The 22,744-nt window shown below is 40.7% G+C and overlaps 1 protein-coding gene across 3 annotated transcripts in view; it reads right to left on the bottom strand.

Annotated features, from left to right (window-relative positions):
- The window catches only part of sgcd (sarcoglycan, delta (dystrophin-associated glycoprotein)), a 362,364-nt gene that overhangs the window by 54,896 nt on the left and 284,724 nt on the right, over positions 1–22,744 (bottom strand). For all 3 annotated transcript variants that reach the window (XM_074672035.1, XM_074672036.1, XM_074672034.1), the window contains 2 exons: positions 19,476–19,563; positions 15,052–15,171 (listed from right to left, as the gene is read on the bottom strand). In XM_074672035.1, coding sequence (XP_074528136.1) covers positions 15,052–15,171; positions 19,476–19,563 — 208 coding nt within the window. The remainder of the gene's footprint in view (positions 1–15,051; positions 15,172–19,475; positions 19,564–22,744) is intronic.

Below are 22,744 nucleotides of genomic sequence, written 5' to 3'. Positions count from 1 at the left end.
CAACTAACTCACTAACTTTGCATTCAGAGATAAATAATAAGCATAGGAATGCTGAGCAGATTTGACAAACAAGTAATTAACCAACAAATGAATGAACATGCAAAAAAAACAAAACAAATTATGCATCAAATGCACTCACTGATCAACCAACAAACAGAATAACTGGTCATGCACCCAATGAACTAACTGACTAACTGACTATCTGACTTATTTACTATACATACACACATCTGATGCACTGACTCATTGCTCTGACAAACTTACAAACTAGCTAACTGACTAACTGACAAACTTTAAATCCATCACACTGACTTATCTACCACCTGACCGGCTGACTGGAAGTTTATTGGCCTTCAGTACGATGTCAATCAATCTGTAAGAATCTCAAAGAGGACATAACAAACAGGACAAGGCCTCCTAAACATTGCTATAAGGGTAGAAACACTGTTGGATAAGATTTATGCAAGACTGTTGGTGAAGAACATATGCAAAGGTAAAGTTTTATTCATTTAATTTGAAATGATGAGTTTTGTACTGATCTCCAAAGATAAGGCACTAAATATAGACAGAAAGCCGTGTATTTTTTGGGGTATTTGTAGCTTACTGGCTGTGTGCACGATGACTTCAGCCCTGTGAGGACAGCAGCTTCACACAGCCAGTGAAGATTGCTCCTGTGAGGCTCATTTCAAGGCCAGAAAGGGCTCTTTACTCCCTCAGGGAGACTCAGTTGGCTCAATTTAACTTCCTGGGTTCAAAATTGTCCTGCGATCTTTGCAGCATATTATCACTCTCTGGTTTTGCCCCATTTTGTCTGGTTTTCCCTGAAAAATAGTGCAGCACATAACCTGGAGAAGAGCATTAAAGTCCTCAGAGAGCTTCTGAGAAAAGGCTTCTTCCCAAAGGGCAAATATTTCAGCAGAGACTTTATAACATCTGAGGCGACCCCGCAGCCAAAAGGCTGGTGTGAGGTTAGCTTCAGGCGAGCAGAGGTCCACAGGGCGAGGGCAGATGCGGAATAACTCGATCTGAGCAGCCGGGAGGAAAACATCAAAACAAAAACAGACTTCTTTTAGAACAAAACAGACGAGGAAGAGCGGGTTTGACCACTTAGAGGGGCCAATCTCTGAACTCTTTCCCAGAGACGGGGAGGATGAACAACGGACCAGCTTTTCCAACAGCCGACTGAGGCTGGAGCTGTTTCATTAACAACAGGGAATAATGAGACCATGAAGGAGAGAGGTCAAAGATAAAGATGAAGACAGTCCCAAAGAGAGAAAGAGGGAGTGGGGGGACTTTGTTTGTGAGGTAATATTTTAAAACTTTACAGTTATTTCCTGAAGGTTTCCTGTCTGTCTCACTGGCTGTGGATATTTGTATAACCCTTTTTCTTCAGCTTCCTCTGGTCATGACCCCAATGATGTACAGATTTTATTCTAAGCTGAGAATAATTGAGGTTAGCGGAAAAACAAGTTCATGATTTGAACTTGGATTTGAATAATTTGCCCTGAGTTTCTCTGCGGGTACGTACACTGAGAGGATGCCGGTTGTATGACACATTCTTTTAAAATTTCACAAATTTAAAGTTGAACTCCAGTTCATGTTTGGCCTTCTCTTATTTGGCTTCGAGCGCCTTTTGTCCCACACACATGATTTCATTGTTTCATGCTCAGAGGAGGGAATCAGGTCAGGCCTAAGGTCAGTGAATCGTAAATACCATTTAACATCCAATTTATTTCCTGGATTTCTCCTGCCTCTTTTACTCAACACAATGCCAAATTATTCAGGCTTTTAAATTTGTTCCATTACTTTGAAATATCCAAATAAATTAACAAAACTAATACAGCACTTGCAACACAAGCTTCTCCTTCCTCTGTGGTTATCTAACTGCTTCAGTTCAGCTCTGTGGATTTCAGGAAATGAAAATGGATTTTTTAAGTTTAAAATAATTAATATGTGTCTAAAATTCCAATTAAAATTTCAAATAGAAAGTAAAGACACATTAATGATTGATAAGGCAATAATTTCATGCTACATGGAATAATCAGACATTAATTAAAGTTAAAAATGAAAGAAGTTTCCATTCAACTATTAATGTTCACCATTCTGGAGCTTGGGCTTGCAAAAAAAAGGTAAGTAAAACCAACTATGAGTAAATGGCAAGATTAAAGAGGGGCAATCGATTTCTTTCAGTCTTTATTTAGTCTTTCTGCTGCACCCATTGTAAATTTATACAATTGACAGCTTAAAAAAAAAAAGAGTCCCTTTTTCACCTCTCCCTGGTGTTTTTAGAAAATCCCAATTTAAGCTGCTTCTTGTTTAGTTGCTGTCACTTTAAGGCTCCCTGCTTCACAAACCCTCTTCACTCTGATTGGCCAGCCCTCTGGAGGCCTCAAGGGGGCGGAGTTATGGGCGGACCTTGGTGTTTGAGGCCTGTCACTTCAACATGCCAAACAGTGAAAGGATCCTCGTGTGATGGCCTCAGTATTTCAGCAAGTCTCATGAAGATCTGGTTTATTTCTTTAGAACGGGGTGTTTTGATCAGTTTACAGACAGGCTCAGGGATTTCTACAACATATGAATATGTGGAGGTTTGAAAACCTGAAAAAATGTGTATTTATCTCATGCTGAGAGTAATATTTAACTGATTTTGTTTCTTTCTGCACTTTATTTTAAACACAAAATATACAATTTTACCAACATTTTTAAGAAAATAATACATCACAGTTTTTGTCAGAATCCAGAGCAGTTTATGAAATTAAACTACTTCAAAATGTATTTTTACCCTTTCAGGTCACAACTCATCCCCTCCTTCTCTCCTCGGAGTCCTCCACTTAATATTTAATGCTTTTTATTCTTTTTTACAGTTTCAAGTGTTACATTATACAAAGAGGCCGTTAAAAAGTTACGAGCTTGGCATTGACCCGTCCATCTGCTGTTAGAAACTCTGACTCTGATCCCACTCCGAGCCGACCATCCTCAGCTGGCAGTGTGGAGGACCAGAGAGGGGGATGCAGATGTTGCTGTGGTCTGTTTTCTCTTTATCTCTCTCTGTTAGCTGAGATACAGTGAGGAAGGATGATTTCAGGATTGATCAGATTCTGTTCTCATGCAGATCTTTGTGATTTTGTAGTCCAACTTTGAATATTTTAATGTCCTAAAAGCACTAAAGCTTCATCCTCTATCATGTGACTTCCCTACACCCTATTCAGAGCTCATCCTGGAGTTTACAAAGCTCTTAAAGAATGCAGAGCTGAATCACAGCCAGGGAGAACTATCTTTTATAGTTGTGTATCTTGTGCCCCCAGAACACCTGCACCTAAAACCAGGAACAGACTGGGACTTGAAACTAGACTGGACCCAGCTCAGCCATATCAACTGTTGAAACACAAAAGCAGCAGCAGCAGCAGCAGCAGCAGCAGCAGCAGCAGCAGCAGCAGCAGCAGCAGCAGCAGCAGCAGCAGCAGCAGCAGCAGCAGCAGCAGCAGCAGCAGCAGCAGCAGCAGCAGCAGCAGTGTCACAGAGCCTCATCTAAACTTGTGATATTATCCAGAGTATCTCATGACTGCTTTTTATCAGGTTTGTGAAACTCTTTGTTGCTGATAAGTGCTTGGAAATAAACTTGGCTTGTTTAAAAACAGAAAATGATGATGCATCCTGACAGTCAGCCTATTTATGATTCTGCAGAATCAGCTAATGAATGCCGGTCAACAATCTTTTCTTGTGTAACAGTTAAAAGTTCCAGGTATGGATGTTCCCACATTCAGGGCAAAGGAGGACAAAACCCCCTTTGGTTTGTCTTTCAGGATGATTCTGTGTCTTAAAGCCTGAGCAATTAAAAACCCACACTAGAGGAAGTCTGGAAGCATGTTACAGGAAAAACTCAGGCATAAGTATTTTAATTGTTCAAAGTTCAAAGAAAACTATTTTATATCAGTGCAAAACAAAATTAAAGAAAATATTCTTACTAAATAATGTCGGTGTGGAGTTCCACAGTCACGCATAAATACACTCAACAAGGAAAATAAAAAGACAGTAAAATAATCCACAGAATGCAGAGAAGTTACCAGCTGAGTAACCTGTATATTGTGTTGTGAAAACAGATGGTTTTATTAGTTAGGAGGCCCTGTTCTATTTGCATATTCAAAATAAATAAATTACATTTAAAAAAAGAAAATAATAATAATAATAATAATAATAATAATAATAATAATAATAATAATAGCATTTATTTTTTGCAAATTAAATTTTTGTTTTTCTTTTTGAAAATAATCTCCAAAGCAGATATAAGCGTGAAAAGCTCATCTTACCATGGTCTGGAAATGAAATGAAATAAGTGAAGTTGAACTTATTTGACACTGGTTGTTTTTGAGATAGCCATATATTCTGACTTTACAGAGCTGTCTCAGAGTGTTTTAAAGTCAAACATGGCTCTCATAGCACAGCACTCATCGTTCTCCATTACAACAGCAAAAACCAAGAACACACTACTGCAGCTACACGATGGTGGACTGAAAGGGACAAAATATGACATTTCTTCTTTGTTTTTTTTAAACGAGGTAATTTTGGATTACTGTCATCGCATCAGTGTGTTAATAGTGACAGCTTTGGTTTATATCGTCATATTAACCCGGGTATCCAAAAAGAAAAAGAACTGTACTTTGAAATCTCTTTAAGCTTCTAAAGATGAATCAATGCAGCAATAAGATATCTGTCTCAACACGAATAAAGGACTGAAATATAAGAAGTGGTTACTTATTGATGTACAATACACTTTTATATTGATAAAAAGTTACAATCCTGTTTTTATTCTCCCCCTTTGTTTTCTAAATGAGATTATTCAGAGATATTCAGGTTGAGATAACATCTGTTGATCATTGATCAGAGTGTTTTTCACACACATCCTGACTTTTATCCCTTGAAGGATAAAAAGAGATGTAGCTCAGAGAGAGAGAAAAGACTGACAAAGGAAACATCTCACTCCTCCCTGTAAGAATGTGTCTGTGTAATCGTTCAGGCGTCTTTGATTTTCTTTTGCAGAAACGAACGAGTTGGAGGAGCATAATGCAGAGCGGTAATTACTCAGTGGGAGCAACACAGCAGATAACGCGCCTGTCACCAGGGACGAGGGGAGGAGGACTCTCCTCACCTCACCTTTCCTCACCTTACCTTTCCTCTTCTGCTGTCATTTTTATCAAAGCGTGTGTCTTGGATTTGTTCTCCTGACTTCACTTTGAATGACACATTAGAAAGTCAATGAGATTTCACCAAAGGTAATGAAAGGAGCTTAAAATCATGGCTTTAAAGTAATTATGAGCATGTTTTTGGTGTTTTAATCTCTTGAGCAGAGATGTTGATCAGAGCACCAAGGTGACTCCCTCCCTGCAGACTCTTGCTGTAAACCTCTTGGAGCTGTTAACTGTAAACTGTATTAATCCCTTAGTTTCACTTTGCTCCCAAAGCTCAGAGGGTGACGAAAAACAGCCCACGATGACATCACATGAGTGAGCAGCAGTTATTCTGGAGATCAGGTCTGATTCCCAACTGCTCTAAGTGGGTGCTGGGAAATCTGCTCAAGGAATATCTGCTGACCCAGTGCCTTAGAAAAAGATTTAAGAGTGCTACCCGCCTATCATCTCTGAGACCACACACATGTGGAGGAGGAGTTTAGGCACAGTTTGATGTAAAATGTGTCAGTTTTTTAATAACTTGGCCAAAGATTCTTCCACTATTTTTCTATACAAAAGTAGACTTTTCACAAAGATAGCTTCCAGTCTTTTCCAGTGAATGTATTAGATAACTGCAGCCTGGACTCTGAGCTTGTTTTTGTTTCATGAGTTTTACCTAGAATAAAGCCACAACGTGTCCTCAGCTGTCACAAACAATACATAATTCCACTGACAGCAGCAGCTTGAGTTTTTGTAAATCATAGCTGGCTGATGAGTTGGTTATTTTTTCTCTTAAATTTAAGATAAAACCTACACTTTTTAATCTGTGAAAAAAATAAAAATAGATAAATAAATAAGTATTTAGAAACTATATAAATCCTCTGTCTTGTTTTCTTGGAGACCTCCAGACTACATAGACAAAAACATTATGTTTACCCCAGCCCACTTAAATCAAAATGAGTGTCGATGTTAATGTAGTCTAGTGCCTTGGAAGGACTCATTTAACAGCTGTTCGCTGTTTGAAAATAAAGTTCCTCTGTCTTTGACTGTCAGAAGTATCAGCTAAAGGTGCTTTCATGACAGATGTGTCAGACTTTGAGACGTCAGTGGCAATTAAATCAAAAAGTCTGCAGGAGTTTCTGATTCTACTTCTGCCTTCAGAAATAGAACTTTGGATATCAGAAGTATTTTTCTGCAACACTAAAGAATAAACAGAAGATAGTGTTCAACATTTAAACGTAAAAGAGGTTTGTTAGAGCTATACAGTTCACAGCAAATAATTTCGAAGTCTTTTCTCAGACTGAGAGCTAAAGTTTGTCAAAACTTTTCGGGGTAGAAATATCCGAGCCAAGCAGAAATGGCTTGAGTGAAATATGTATTCATGTGTGAGTTAAGTTTGTGCATTTGCAGTCAGAAGTGCATTAGGATCAATCTGCAGACACAAACAAGTGAATCAGCAGCTGTTAAAGTGCAGATCAGACCTGAGGAAGAGCTCCTGTCTGATCTCATGTCTGTAGAGGCTTATAAAGCTGCCTCATGTTATTACCAATCCCATCTTTCCGCCCCTGCCAATAAAATACATAATTACACCCTGTATATAACTTTAATTGGCCCAACTGAGGTCATTGGAAATCCATGATACCGCTATCATTGGCTTCATTATTGCTTCTGCAGCTATTTACAGTCCGGTCAGAGCTGCCGGCCGGCTCCCGGCAGACAGACAGTAAATGAGAACACAAACTGAGGGAATAGGATGACAGGCTGGGTCAGATCTGAGTGAAATACTTTTTTAATGATGTGTTTCGGCTCAGATTGGCTGCAGAGTAGGGCGGACTCATGGGAGGACGGATGGGGCGTGTAGATCCGGACAGAATTATGATGTTTGATCCAGTCGAGCTGGAGAAGAATCCAGGCTTTATTCACCAACATCTGAAGAGCTCACCTGTGCCTTTAGATTGATGACCTTATCTGCTGGAAACTTTTCAAAAAAGTGACATTCAAAGATGCTCACACTGTCCAAGTTAATATCCAAGCAACTGCACAATGTACCCTTTACCACTTTAACCCTAATTATTTTAAAGTTTTTTCTTTTAAAATAACATAATAAACCTTTGCTTTCCTGGGGAGCTTTACCCAGTAGAGTCTCTTGTACAAGAACAACAGCTGCTAGCAGTTTTTACAGGTAGCTGCAGCACAGTTTTAATATTTGTTTGAACAAAATGTATTTTCCTTTTAGCTTTGGTATTACAGTAATACATTTTGAGACACTTGCTCCCCTTTACTTGTGTGGCAGCATCATGTCATTTTGATTCACTGTGACAGTGCCAAATAAGGAAATAGTTGTCAAAAGGATTAAAAGAACACTGCAAAAAACTGAACTCTTATCAAGTGTTCTGTAAAGATTTCAGTAGAAAATGTCTGTTTACACTTAATATGAGCCACAATCACCTGACCAGTCAAAAAAATGTCTTCTTTCAAGTAATTTAAAGACAGAAATGAGGTCTGAATAGCTTGGAACAAGTAAAAAAAAATGCCTCATGCAAATTTTTGAGCAAATTTTTCTTGTTTCATTGCATTTTTTTTTTTTTTTTATGTGATACAAGCAATTAAGAACTCATTTTTATCTTAAAAAACTTGAAACAAGACATTTTCTGGACTGATAAAGAGAATATGGCTCATTTAAAGTGTACCAAGTCAAAATTTACTTAAAGTACCACAAAAACACTTGATAAGATTTCAGTTTTTGCAGTGAAAAAAGACACTGGTCAGGGCATGAGGAAGAACTCTTTCATTTTTTTTTAAATCAGTGTTGTTATAAAATAAATTTTCTGTGGTTTTAAGAACTTGAATTTCAGCTGAGATCATTGAGGCCTACAGGTCATAAATAACAAACAAGGTCAAAATTTGTAACGTTTAACAAGAACTTAAGTGGATTAAAGACATGCAAACACAAATCTATAATACTTGTATTATTTTAGTTTTTAATGACATGTCTTAATGGACTTTTTGGGTTTGACCAGGAACACGACACTTATTAAGTAAGAATAAAGAAAGAGAAGACTGCTTTATCAGCATTAAAGATCTGAAAATTCCCAACCTTCTTATACATTACACTTTCTGATAAACACTCTTTTATGAATTGGATTTCTTATGTTCCATGTTCTCATGAACTTAAAATGGATATATAATGTTTTTGAACCCTCATGAATAATCAGGTGTCTAATCTGCAGCGCTACAGAAATCATCCAGCTGTCAGCTATTCAGAGATAATTCAGAAACAAATATTTAAGTTGGAAAATATTCAGAGGCATGAGTACACACCGTAGAGTCACACACAAGCTTTAAGAAGTCCTTTGGGGACTCTGAGGGCCAATCAGAGAGTGTGAGACAGCGGGTGTCGAGGTGTTTGATGAGCCTCAACGCCCTGAGCGGCCTCATCAAACGGCTGAGCAGATAAGTGGAGTAATTGGCAAATCATCGACTCTTCCTCTCTCTTTCTTTCTTCACCTGCTCCCAGAGGACTTCAGCTACTGTCACAAAGACTGACAGGACAGCCGAGAAAGACTCAGGGCTGTTTTTCTTTGTCTTACATCTTTGACGTCAAGAGAGGAAAACCTGAGCGCATGTCTGCACGAAATGAAACAGGACAAAAACCTGAGCCGTTCTTCAAGTTTAAGAACATCAAGACCTTTTTATCATCGGCTATAAGGATATCCACCTCACAAATGGACGGGAGATGCTGACACTTAAAACACTGTGAAGGACAGAAGTGAAGGAAATGTGGGAGGAGGGTTCATCAGAAATGAACTACATGAAGGAGATGAAGTATCTCAGGGTCTCATCGTGGTGAAGAGGGCGCTGAGCCTGATGGCCAAGCTTTCCCTTCCTCATTTGACCTGCACAGCACACGCCATGGACTCTGGGTACAGTGACAGAGAGAAAGAGATAATATGAAGGTGGTAGGAGCCTCAGTTTGGGAGGTTTGGGTACCTAAATAAGATCCTTCTTCTGGAAATTTACCAGGTTTGGATGTAAACTCAGAACTTGTACAATAGACTTGATGCCAAAGTTCCAGGAAGGGTATAATGTTACAGAGAGAAGGGATACATGGGTTGATCGGTTCAGCTGGCTGCTTCCGTGACTTGAACCACAAACTCAGGACGATGGATGACTAGATGTTCCTTTATTTGTGGCCAAACATTTAGTCAGGGGGTAGAAGGTTGTGGTGTGCAAAAGAGTATGCACATATCCAACTATATGTCAAAATGCTAAAACACAGATCAGGTCTCCAGAACAAAAGCAGACCATGGCAAGAGTCACATCTTCAGGACAGTGAGTGATAGTGCTCACTGGAGTCTTCACCCACTACACAAAAAGACATTCAAAGGACGTCCCTGAACATCATTTTTGGGCTTCTAATTTTGGTCTCCTCAAAGTGCACACCGTTACTCCAGGTGACATCTCTTTTTCTTCTGTCTGACGTCTACCAAACGTCCATTTATGACATTCCACAGTACCTCTGCATTATAGCTACTCACTCTGCAAAGAGATGTACAAAGGACGTGTTGTCTATGTCAAATTCAAACTTATTTTAGAACAAGAAAAATTTCCCCCCAATTTTTAAAGCACTGGTCTATGCCAGGTCTTGAACTAGCATCCCTCCAGTTTCAAAGACAAGTCCCTATGAACTGAGCTACAGTCGCTGCTGCTGGTGCTGCAGCCATTTTCGGCATTCTTATTGTTTTTGCACCACTTCTAGTTTCTGTGTATAACTGTAGTCTAGTTTAAGAAGGTGACATTCTGTTCTGGTCTATTTTTCTGTAGCTACTTTTGATTTTCTCAGCAGCAGATGGTAAATGCAAATACAAACAAAAGTGATTTACATTTCCACTTCAAACCCTGCTGAGCCAAATGAAGCTACAGGGAAATTAACCGCGACAGGATAACTCATCATTATTTTAAAATGGAAAGCAGGACATGTAAACAAACAAACAACATATTACTTTTATTCAAAATTAATGTCTAAGATTAGACGTCCAAAAACCTAACCAAATGGTGGACCTAATTTGAACATTGAGTAGACGTCCAGAATTGGTCTTGGACTGATTGACACAATACAGACTTGATCTGCTCTTCCATCAGATATCTATTGGTTAGTGGGCACCCTTGAAAGACAATACCAATTCTGAAAACGTCTCACTACAGTGAACTACAAATGGACAGTCCTCACAGAGACTTGAAATCTACTTCTGATTTTTCTGTCCTTCGACATGCCTGAGGAGGGGAGAGCACACCTCAGAGCAGCATCAGCAAAGAGCTGAGTGCAGAACAGAGTGGGCTCCGGTGAGAATATTTATCACCCTGATAAAAACAGACACAGCATAAAGGAGGGGCTGGAATGGAAGGGCAGTTTGCTGATGCTCTGTAGGCCGAGCTTCTCTTTGTGGCCTGTCTGAACCAATCCCGAGTTGTGTCAAGAAAAAAAAGGCTGAGCCAGGCTTGATTACAAAATGTACACCGCCTCATACTTGACATCTCTGTGAAACTCTTTGATGCTTGAGTTTGAGACTTTGCCAAAGAGTTTGGCATCTTGCTGCACATTTTCCTTCCACTTCAGCTCCCGTGGTAATTCTAGTCCTTAGCAAACTGAGCTCTAGTCTCCTCAGACTTGCTGACATGCAGGAAATTTTAAACAGTTATGCTGTTTTTTCCCGCTGCAGACCTCTTCCGGCTCCAATTCTGAAATCAAAGAGGACCCACAGAGCGTGTAAACGTCAGGCAGCAGCGATCACAGCCGCTTTGTTAAACTAAACGCTTGTTGTGTTTACTGATGTTGGGTTTTGTGGATGTTACATCTGAGCTGAAATGAGCAGCGACAGGTGAACATTAAAGCAGCTCTGACTTTGAATTGAATAGAAAACAAAAACACTACCTGTCCTCACTCCTCCCTGCCTCCATCTTTGTCTGCCGAGGCGGTGACAGTAATGAACCCTGAGTGGGTGAGGATGAGGCGGCTCACACTGAGGGCCTTGAGAGGTGTGTGTCAGACAGAGAGAGGGGGAGAGAGAGGGCACCCATGGGAGCTCTTAAGTGGAAATGTGCGTCCCAGTCAAGAGGGAGACACTTCAGATATGTGTTTATCCATTAATGAGGGTGAATGGATGCGCTGATGAAGGAGTGGGCGGGGGCTGAGTGATGGTGAATGACGGCAGATGGAGGGATAATGGTGAGAGGAAGCAGGAGCAGCACGGTGCAAAGACGTTTAAAAGATGAGGAGGAGGAAATCTGAGGAGCTGGAGTGAAAGGAGACAAACAGGAAGTCAAAGACACCAGCTCTCGTGTGGGAGTGGGCTGCAGATTCACTCTTTTCTGATATTTTAATTATGCTCTCTGCAACTTATTTCACTTCCCCGGCAATTATCCCACTGTGAAGTAAAATTCAAGAAATCAGTGCTGATTAAATCTGTCCTCTTGTGACATGGATGGCTGATTTCTTTAAACCCAATTAATGCAGAAGGTTTTTTTGTCATTAAAGTTTGTGAAGGGAAAAGTCTTTTATCATTCTTATCTTTAGTGAGAATAAAAGTAAGCTAAAGTTCATATTTTCTCATGAAGGAGGCAATTAAATCCATTGAACAAGAGTGTTTTTCCAGGATGCGGCTTTGTGCCTTCAAAATAAAAGCCTCCTGACAAAATGTTTAGAATATATCTGAAACCACCAGGCCTTCAGGCTGCAGGGTATTTTGTTTTGAAATATGACTCGATTCTTGATTGCATCTGGACCTTCAGGAAATAACACACATCTGTCACCATCAGAGCTACAGTGGCTGGAAAATTGAGATGGGAGCAAACATCAAGGAAAGACTGAAGACAGCAGACTGTTGTGTCTTGGAATCCACTGGGTCCTGCATACAGGCTGCAAAATACTGGAAACTCGTATCATATTAACTGTCTCACTAAAGCCACAAAGATCTGCATACAGTGAGCTTCAGATCTTTAAACACACATATGTAATGTGTGTCGGCTGAGAGCCTGTGAGGCTGTGAGGCTACGAATTGCTGGGGGAATCTCGACAAATGAGGAGGCCTCCCCTCTGATACTGGTTCTTCTTACCGACCCCTAATTTCAATTCTAATGCACGCCATATTCCTGTACTAATCAGAATTATGACAATATTCTGATTGCTTAAAAAGTCATTTAAACATATTGGGTCATGTTAAGGTGTTAGTTGGAATATGCTCCCAATTAGGCCACCTAGAGCAGGGATGTCAAACTCATGCCATGGAGGGCCAAGAGGCTGCAGGTTTTCTTTCCAACCAAGAACTCCCCCAGCTGATTCCACTGATTACCTCACCTTCCAGCAGAGAGCAGGGACTAATCAGTGAAATCAGCTGATGAAGTTCTTGGTTGGAAGGAAAACCCGCAGCCTCTTGGCCCTCCATGGCACGAGTTTGACATCCCTGACCTAGAGGATTTGTTTGCTCCTTCAACATGACGAGAAAGCAAATACCTTGCCAGTCACAGTTTGATGAAGAAGGGATACAAATATAACACAGTAAAGTGCGGAAACAAGCATGTTGGACAATCTGGTGGAAATACCAACCCAGTGCGTGCAAAAGGCTGCCCCTGGATGGCATTTTGTCATGACCCTACACCTAACCCTAACCCTAACCCTAATCCTAACCCTAACCCTAACCCTAACCCTAACCTAACCCTGCTACTACAGTTTACTCAGAGTACGCTTATTCAAATTTAAATGGGAATATTCTTGTAGCGCAGCACTCTGTGGAGCATATAAACATCTTTTCAGAAAATAGTCTTGAATGGGAATACAGTGTACAGGTAAACTTAGTAATTTTTGGAGAGTAAATCATGATGATTCTTTCAAGATAAAAAGTAAGCCTGTGATTATTCTTTGGCCAATGAATATGGCCCTTTCATACTGAGTCTAGTCACTGAAATTTAAGACTGAAAGTTTATGTCATTGAACCAGTAAAAGGAACTGAAATGCACCTGCCCTATTGATTCTAACAGTGCTTTAAATTTGCTAATGGTTCCAAAACAGATTCTCGCTTTACTATAAGTAGGTGAAGATTTCCAGTGCCTGAACTGAGCAGAAAACAGTATGTTAGCATGCTGGCTAAAGTACTTACACAAATCATGGGGGATTGCTCTTAAGGTGAGGCGCCAGCACCAAGACACCTAAAAACAATGACTTTCTAAAAGCTGCCTTCACCAATCAAGAACATCTTCAGAGATTTACATCTTTCTATGAAGACAGAAAAAGGTGTCTTAGCCTCTCCTGGGAGGACTCAGGGCTCATTTTGATCTGTGTGGTTGTCTCACCTGCTTGACAAATGGACCTTTGCTGCATCAGACTTCACCTTTCTCCAAGGATACTTTGAGTGGTTTTATGATTGAGTGATTTAAAGTGTTTTGTAGATAAGAAGTCAGAAGATTTTTCAGGAACATTCTCTTTTGAGTCAGTTTTGACGCCCCCTGTGGACAAGGGGTAACTGTAATTTCTGCTCACTTACGCAGATTTCTCATTTAACAAATAAACACTGTGGATGTGAGGTGACCATACCAGCAGATAGGTGAAAAAGCATTGACCTACAAGAGAATAAACAACTTTCATGTCCCAGCTAAATCATGAAGCATGAAACTAAGAATTACAGCTGTCTTTGTAATCATTATCTCATCATATGATTTTAGAAAATGGGATTCTTCCTCATGTTTTTCTCTCCTCCAGCTCTCTCTTTGAAGATGTTTTGTTTATGCGTGAACACATATTTCCACCCTGAACTAATTTCGCCTCCTCACTCTCCTCGGTTCCGCCCCTCCGCTCTCACAGGAAATCATCTGCCGACTCCTCGTCACCGAGAGGCCGAGTGTCCCACTGCCGTCACAACAGCTCTGTCACTTCTTATCTCCTGTCATACACGCAGAACTCATTTGTCTGACGACTTCAGGCCACCTTCTCCCGCCCCTCCCCTGAGTCCTGCCGGCAGATAAAAACACTCCCACGTCACTCTCTCGCTCCTCTTCCTCGGCGAGCTTTCATTTCCTAAGAGCTTTAGAACTCTTCCTCATCATTCATCGCTGGTTGTCATCTCCTTCCTCTCACACAGGAGCTGAGATGAGATCTCCTCACTGAGTATGATGCTAATATAAGCACTGAATGATCATTCAGAGCTCGTACTGTACAGCAGTTTGACGCGGTGTCAGCATGGTTACAGAGGCACAGTGTGAGCTCTAAGAGGAATAAGAGAAGGCTGTTTCTAGTTGATTTGACTAACAAATACCAGCCTTTTTCAAATCATCCTTAAAAACATATCTTTTATCTCTCTGCAGGACTAAAAATAAGGCTTTTCATGCTTTTTAAAGGTGAGCCACTTGGCAGATCTCTTTTCAGAGAGCCAGATCATTTGACTCAGCTTAGAAACTGATGTTTATTTAGCAGCACTGCAGGACTGAAAACACAAGCACAGTTTTGAGTTTCACTATTATATGTCACTGAACTGGGCCTCAAGTTTGACTTACTGTCATCAATGTAAACCAAACTCTCACTATATGCTAAAATACAGAGACTGAATAGCCTGTAACAAGGAGCCTTTTACTTCACACTTCTGGAGCACCTGCTGTAGGAAACCTTGGGGAACATGGTCAAAAGCCTTTTCCAGGTCCACAAAGCATATGTGGACTGGTCAGACAAACTCCAATGCCGCCTCTAGCACCCTAGCAAGTGTAAAAAGCTGGTCCAGTGTTCCACAATCAGCATGATATTAGAACAGTAACAGCAGAAAAACCATCACAGACACATTTACACACTTTGATCCAGCCTGACCTCCCACTTTGACTCATGACAGCCGTTTGTGTCACTCACCCATCACTCGGAGCCTCTCAGCGCCCACAACTACTTCCTGCTCATCGGCGGAGAACAGCAGCTTCCCAGAGTTGGATTTGACTTCAAACATCTTTCCTCGTGCTTTAAATCCGCTCGATCCTGCAGAGGACACGTGGACAGAGAGGAGAGGAAAGGAGAGGAGATGAGGAGAGGAAAGGAGAGGAGGAGAGGAGAGGAGAGGAGAGGAGAGGAGAGAATGGAGAGGAGAGATCAAAGATGAGTTATTCCTCACTTACATCAGAGTCAGAAAATGTGAAACCATCTGAGCGGACCTGCTAACTTAAGAAAAGGTTTTCTTTCTCTTTCAAACCCAACCTGAACATGAATTTATTAAATGTTGTTCTCAATCATTTAATGCTACATGGATGTGAAGATATCTTTGCAGGTGATCATGCCATAAACAATCATTCATGTACCTCATGTTCAGCTACAGCCGGTCTGTTTCTATTTGCACAATCATGTTCCATTTTCTTTTTCTTTTGCAAATTGCGCAGTTTTTTTGCATCCATTTTCAGTGCACTATTTTATTTTATTTTATCTTAATTTTTTTATTTTTAATTATTTGTATGTATTTATTTTTTATTCTTCTCTATACACAGCTCCTTATTATTATTATTATTGTTATTATCTTTATTTTTCTTACTGCTCGAGCTCTATTTTTTTAATTTTCGTAATATTTAGTGTGTGCCTATAAAAATTGTGCAGAGCGAGTCTGGCTACCAGAGTCAATTCCTTGTGTTCTTGAGATACTTGGCGAATAAAGGCGAGTTTGATTCTAATTAAAAAAAAAATAATAATAATTCTGCCGTTTGCATTCACACATGCTGCTGATCTTAAAACTTTCTGACAGTTTGAGGAAGTTTTGTGCATGTGTAAACATAGAGCCTGTCTCTTTTCCTCTCAACCATCTCATCAAAGTGGGTTTGCAACATGGTGTGCAGCTAAAGCATGTTAATTTAGCTTCATCTGCTCCATTGGTGTTTGTGTACTTCTTTAAATTTCAACCCCAGAAATCTTTTTTAAAATTAGCATGCCAAAATGTTCCTTCTGGCTGAATCATAGGCTGCGGACACAGTAAAAGGAGAAGAATAAAGAAGCTAAAAGTTGAACTTTTTGTGCTGGAATGTTAGAAACTCTCTCCCCCAGCACTGACCCGTCAGAGAGAAAGAGGTTTCCACCCTGACATGAGTTTAAATGAGTCCTCAGGAAACTTGAGGAAAATCGCTGCTCAAGCTGCCAAAAGTGTGACTGTTGTTGCTACAAACAAGAAAAGAGAAAAACGCAGGCAACTCCCTCCAAGTCAAATTGCTTTGTCTCCTGCGACAGACGAAAAACACCGGGCGTCAGGGGAGGGGAGACTGATTGACACGCGCGCAATTGATTCTGTCACTCTCCATCTGGGATGTGAAGTTCCTCCCCGAACTCGAACAACGCTTAGTCATCCGAGTGAAACATAGACTTCATCGTCCTCCTCCTCAGACCCAGGAGGCAGATGTCAGTGCTCTTTCTAATGTGAGAGACACTTCCTGTGCATGTTTACACAAAGACATTTCCATCCTCAGAACACTGCCGGCTCTATTAGAGTGTGACAGGCGGAGAGCGAGGAACGTAAGGAAGAAAGTGATCACAGAGCTATTGTGGAGCGGCTGAGGCGTCTGCTGGAAGAGTTACAGGAGGGATTTATGATGTGCTAATGTTCAGGCCTGGAAATAAGAGGAGGACTATTTAGAGCCACAGCTCCTAGCTCGAGGATTCTGGGGTCTCTGAAGAGTTGGGAGACAAATATTAAGCCCAAAATGATAGTAAATATTATACCACTATCACCTCTATCAAAACTTTAGAAAATAATGCTTGTAAATTTGTGTCAGCTATGTCAGTGCATTGATGGAAAGTACCAGACTAAACATTAGATGATAGATCCATGCAAGAAGACAGAGATGAGGTGAATTACAGGAACTGGCTAAAGCAAAAAGAAAGAAAATCATGTGATTCAAACAAACTCTTCTTACTGAATTGCTGTGTTAGAAACCTGATTCTGTCTCGTATTTCTCTGCTGCAGAGAATTATGAATACAGCTCCAATCACAGACCGTAGTGTACTGGCTGTTATCGTATAAATCCCCAGAAGGAAGTTGGGTTAGTTCAACATCACTTGGGAAAAGAGAGACCAAAGCAATGGAGGAAATCAGGAGACATCAGAGACACTTAAAGTGCTGGCTGTGACAGAGAAGTGTGCCAAAAAGGAGATGGAGAATGAAGTAACACAGTATGGGATATGTTGCAAATTCTGGGGCCTAATTTAGACAAGTTTGCTTGATCTGACAGGTGCCGTGGCCTAGAGAGCTCACAGCGCTGCATCTTAAGAAAACCTATACAAAAAGACAAAACACAAGTGTTTCCAGAGGACACTTTAAGTGATGCACATGTCCCGACAGACTTGTTGTTGCCACATATTTCAGTCACAGCTCTATTACACATACTCTTATACAATGTTAAAAACTTTTTACAACATTTTTAAACACAGTTGACAGAAAGAGAACCATAATAGAGCTGTGACTGAAAATCTGTGTCAACAACAAGCTTGTCGGGACATGTGCATCACTATTAAGTCTCCTGTGGAAACACTTCTGTTGTGTTGCGGTATCTTATCAGCACGTTTTTCTAATGTGTTGTATTGTGGTCTTTGAAGCCCGTTTTCTAAATGCAGCGCACATGTTGTCAAATTGTTGATGTTTTCTTAATTTGCTTGTGCTTTGTCTTTTTGCATCTGTTTTCTAAAGTTGCAGCGCTATGAGCTCGCAGGGCCACCATAGGCAGGACTTCCGTCAGCTCAAATTTGTGCTGTTGTCAGCATGGATCAGAGACGTGTCTGTTTTGTAACCTTACACAATTATTTTCTGGCCAGTGATCTGTGATTTTTTGTCTTAACGATCTGATACCCGGTCAGGTGTCTGTACATGGAGATTCATTTTGAAATTGACTTCCTGTCCAGGTTGGTTCTATTTGTTGAGCTTGATTTGTCCTCCAAGCATGAGCATTGACTGTAACAGTGCCCCATGCTGACAAACAGGGTGCTGCACTTCCTGTGGAAGTTGGGAGTAATGCTGGGAATACACCCAATGGGTCTCCAGTCCGGCTCCATACTGATGACTGTGTGCTCTCCTATTCATCTGCTAACACCAGCTGCGTGTTCTGTCCGGCATGTATCAGGACCTCTAGACAGCTGGAGTTCCTGGATTCCCACCCCAAAGATGATCCTCATCGGGCTGAGAACCTCAAACCTGTTGACTCCTGGTCTGACACTGCTCATTATGTTGGTTTGTTGTTGCAGTCATGATAAATAATATCTGGTTGGGACACCCTTTGTTTTATTTTGAAAGCCACTGGACATTTTGAGGTGGTTTCTATAGGACTTCCTGTCCCACTCAATCTGCCTTTTGTAAATTGACGTGTCACTGCCTTAAAGCCTGCAAAAACAGGAGGCGTCCATATCTGATCTGGAAAGCCCTGACCTGCCAGAGCTGGGACACAGATGGAATGCCACTAAGCGTTGCTGCATGTGGTGCATTTTGGCCATGATGATGGTGAGGAGCTTCAGGTGAATCCAGAGATGTTTCGAGGGCAGCTTTGGTTGAGTCCAATCCAGCTCAAGATGTCACAGAGCAGTGTTTTCTTGTGCTGCATTCTTCACATATCCAATCCTTTTTAACTCTGCTTCAGACCAGTTTACCGAGAGTGAACTTGTTGCCCTCTAAAATGAAGAGAGACTTTGAGCAGCCCACATTTACTTAAACCAGCATCACTGGACTGATTAAAGAATCCCCCGTCACACCTACACTATCAGTGTCCTGTGAGGCAGCAGCCGTATCTGTCCACTCTTCTGTCACCCAGGGTGACCACTGGATTTGAACAAATACCTCCCCATTGAAGATTGAGGGCCTGATTGGTCAGGATTTTGTTCTTCTCTGGTGAAAGCAATGGACTCTTGAAGATATTTGCCTGACTTTGGAGTAAAAATGTCCCTGATATAAACACATCCAGAGAGAATAATGCTCATCCTCACTGTTTTACTTCATTCTCTACCTCAGATCTTTGACCATTTTACTCCCACACCTGAGATAAATCTGTTTAATGATCTCAGTTACCATTTAAAGTCTCTTTACTGACTCTGAGTGACAGCAAAGAACACACAGACAATCATAAAAATGTAAAAATGGCCACGGGCGCTTCGAAAATAACTCTTGGTGGGAGTAAAGAAGCATCAAACTCTGTGTGTAATCTGTGAGTTGCAGTCGATGTCGTCAGGTTTGATGTGTTTTTGATGAAATGAAACATCAAATCAAAGGAGAACATCAGTAAACTATACATGAAAGCAGAACGCGTGTTGCTCCCGCTTAGTCTTACCTGTTACAAGTTGTGTGAGCAGCTGGTTGTTGCTGTTGACGATATTGACCGACACGTTTCTGGACGACTGCAACAACAGCGGGCGACCCTGAAAGAGAGATCAGAGGGGTTATTTGTTCAGCCAGTGGTGAGGAGGAGGCTGCAGAGAGAGGATGAGAAATGAGAAGGAAGAAATCACCAGTTAGAGATTTCCAAAAGATCAAAACTCAAAAGATGAATCATAAAGACCCTCAATGACGTGTGTGACAAGTCTGTCACTATCCCACCCACCATGTTTGGGTAAATCCTGGGAATGTTTTCATGCCATTAGCCACAACCAACAAACGCTTGCTGCTTGCAAACTCACAGAGGTGTTCTTGTTTCTACAACAATATTACAAAACGTCTGTGCAAGACAGAGAGCTTGAGGGTTTGTTGACAGGGTTTAACTTCTACATATAAACCCTTTAAACAGGCACAAACAGCATGCTTGAAAAACTTACACCAGTGTTTGTCAGTTGCACTACCTGAGGTTTTTTTTCTTTTTTTTTTAATCAATTTTTTGAAAGAGCACAAAATAACTAATTGTGACTGAAATTTATATTATGTGACAGAGATGAGGGTTTGACATGTCTTAAGCTATTGATTATTCCAATGTTTTTATTATGGTCCAGTAAAAATGTCTTATTTGACTTAATATGAGCCCCATTCACCTGGTAAGTCCAGAAAAATGTCTGTTTACAATATATAATAAAAAGACACTAATAGCGTCTAAGTTGCATAAAGAAATCTGCAAATGGGGTAAGAACAATTGCTTGAAACAACATTCTTGAAGAAAAGAATTGATGTGTCCAAACAAAAATTAAATAAATAAATAAATAAACAAGTACATTTGTCTTGCACCATGTTCTGAAGACTCAAACAAAATGGCAGCTCATTGCTAATACTATTGTTAGCACTTTAATGGTTCTAATCATGTTCCCCCAAAGAACTGGTTTGGTTTACCATCGGCAAGGAGCCAAGTTGAAGCCACGTCATTGTGCCACAGTATATCATAAGTCACTGCATATGTAGCCATTTCATTGTTCCCCCCTCTGTGTGCAGTGTTGCTGTCTTCATAGAGATGGCTCTGGGACTGCGTAAAAAAGGCAGAGATTTTTGAACAGGGTTCTTTGTGGTGGTTGTGACAATATTTTTCCCGACTGTCCACTATAGGAAGAGTGCTAGTCTCTCTGGTGTGTGCTCATGTGTTTGTATGTCTGTGAAAATCTCATCATGTAAATAAGATAAAGAAAATACAAATATTTAGCCTGTTAAATTTAATAACGATATACAAACCTGATCTTTATCAGGCGTTGCATCACTGCTTCAATTTTGCCTCCATTTCAAGTTTTGAATGAGGAAACTGCAACAAAACAACAGACAAGTTGCTTGGCAGCTCCCCTTTCTAAAAATGGCTGTTTTCCACCAATGGTCACGATAACCCCACCTCTGGCCCCTGATGTGGTCAGTGCTATGACCAGCAAAGAGTTGGTACTTGCTAAGTAGTTTTGGGCACCTGGAGCTAGTGCTTCATCAGTGGAAACTCAAAGGACTAGTGCCAAGTCGTGTAGAAAAGGGGTATCTTCCTGAGATTCATTATCCTCCTGAATGGGCCGTTAACTCCCACATGTCATGTGAGGTTTTGTGGTCACATGATCCCAGTGCCAAACACCCATTTGGAGAATTTCCTGAACTACACCATGGGAGGGTTTTCTTTTTGCTTTTGCTCAGAGACATTTATCTGAACTGGTCAGGTGAATCTGGCTCGTATTGAGGTGAAAAAGAACAAATTAGAACTAAACACAAAACGCTAACACTTGCTTCATGCTCAGTTTTTGCTTTCAAAAATGGGTATTGGTTAGAAAAATGCACACAGTCCAATGGGTGGCAGCAGGAGGATGGCTTACAGAGTTGTAAATTGCTGTGACCCATCGTGTCAGAGCTCCTGTTAGTCATTGAGCTATGTTATAACCATCTTCGGTAATATTCTATGTCGATAACTCAAAAGAAAGCCTGACACAAACGTTTGTTCAGACCTTTTTTGTCCTTTTTGCTGAAATATATGTATGTTTGTTACACCTGCAGTTACACCGTAAATACAACATGAACAGAGCGGCAGTTTTTGCTCACGTGGACATCACAAAAAAGTATGGAAGAATTATCACAAAGCTAGCATTTAGAATTTAATCCCTGCAACCTACTAGTGCTTGACGTGCTTCATGTGCTTTCTGGAGAATAATTCAGTGGTTTGAAAACTACCTGAGCAGAAAGATGAAAGTGTCATGGTTGGAGGTTTAAAACTCCAAAGTGGTGTCCAGCAGGGATCCCTACTGGGTTATTTTTTACACAGACGACTCCACTTAATACTCATTTGTCTTCTTCATTCATGTAACGGTTACCTCTTTATTCTCTATAAGAAACTTTTGATGCTGCAAGGACTCCCTCGGGAAAGTCAGGAAATATTGGAGATAAAGTTAATGTAACAACTCATAAAGAAAGAAATTAACACAGAAAAACAAATAAAACTCACAAGTTCATCCTGAAAGACAAACACTGTCCAAGACTTTAGCCTACCATTTCCCAGAATGCTGTGCACCTATGGAATGCCAATCACGTAGGACGCTCTGCTCTCTCTGTGCTCAACTAATCTTCACGCCTCAGTCAACTTCTTAATTAGAGATAACGTCCTGACCATCGTGCTGCTCTGCAGCCGAGGAGGGGATCTGCCTGGTGTGTGTGTTCCTGATAACATTATGGCTCTGGCCAAACTTACTGAAGTTCCCACAGTAAATACATCCCGCATATGATATGCTAGCAAGAAGTTATTACAAAGTGGGCATACTGTGGACTCAGTGCCAAAGGAAGAAGAGAAATACGCTCATGTAGTTAGGGCATGTCAGGTGCAACATGTGGCAACAATGTCAGCGTTGTCAGCATTGAACTTTTCATTTAACACCAGTGTTCTTGACCCCTCTTTGAGAGGCGCCTTAAACTCTTTCTCCTCCTCTCTGTTCAAATGTTCAAGCCGTTTAAGATTCCTTGACCTATTGCCTGACCCCTACTTGCCTATGTTTCAGGCCAGCAGTTTGATCCCTGTCTCTGTTCCTCTTTGACATCAGTTAAGTGAACTTTCTCTCAGCCTGTCTGCCTTTTCAGAGTAGGCTATGTATAGCTTCAACTTAAATTGGATAATCCTTCTTAAACAGGGATTCTTGAAGTAAATTTAATCACAACAATGTGGGCGCAAAG

The sequence above is a fragment of the Halichoeres trimaculatus genome, unplaced genomic scaffold, assembly GCF_033239565.1.
Source record: "Halichoeres trimaculatus isolate MK-OKI-2021-1 unplaced genomic scaffold, fHalTri1.1 fHalTri1_scaffold_6, whole genome shotgun sequence".
NCBI classification, from domain to species: Eukaryota; Metazoa; Chordata; class Actinopteri; order Labriformes; family Labridae; genus Halichoeres; species Halichoeres trimaculatus.
The sequence above is the reverse complement of the archived record's forward strand: the minus strand, read 5'-3'. Positions and strand labels throughout refer to the sequence as shown.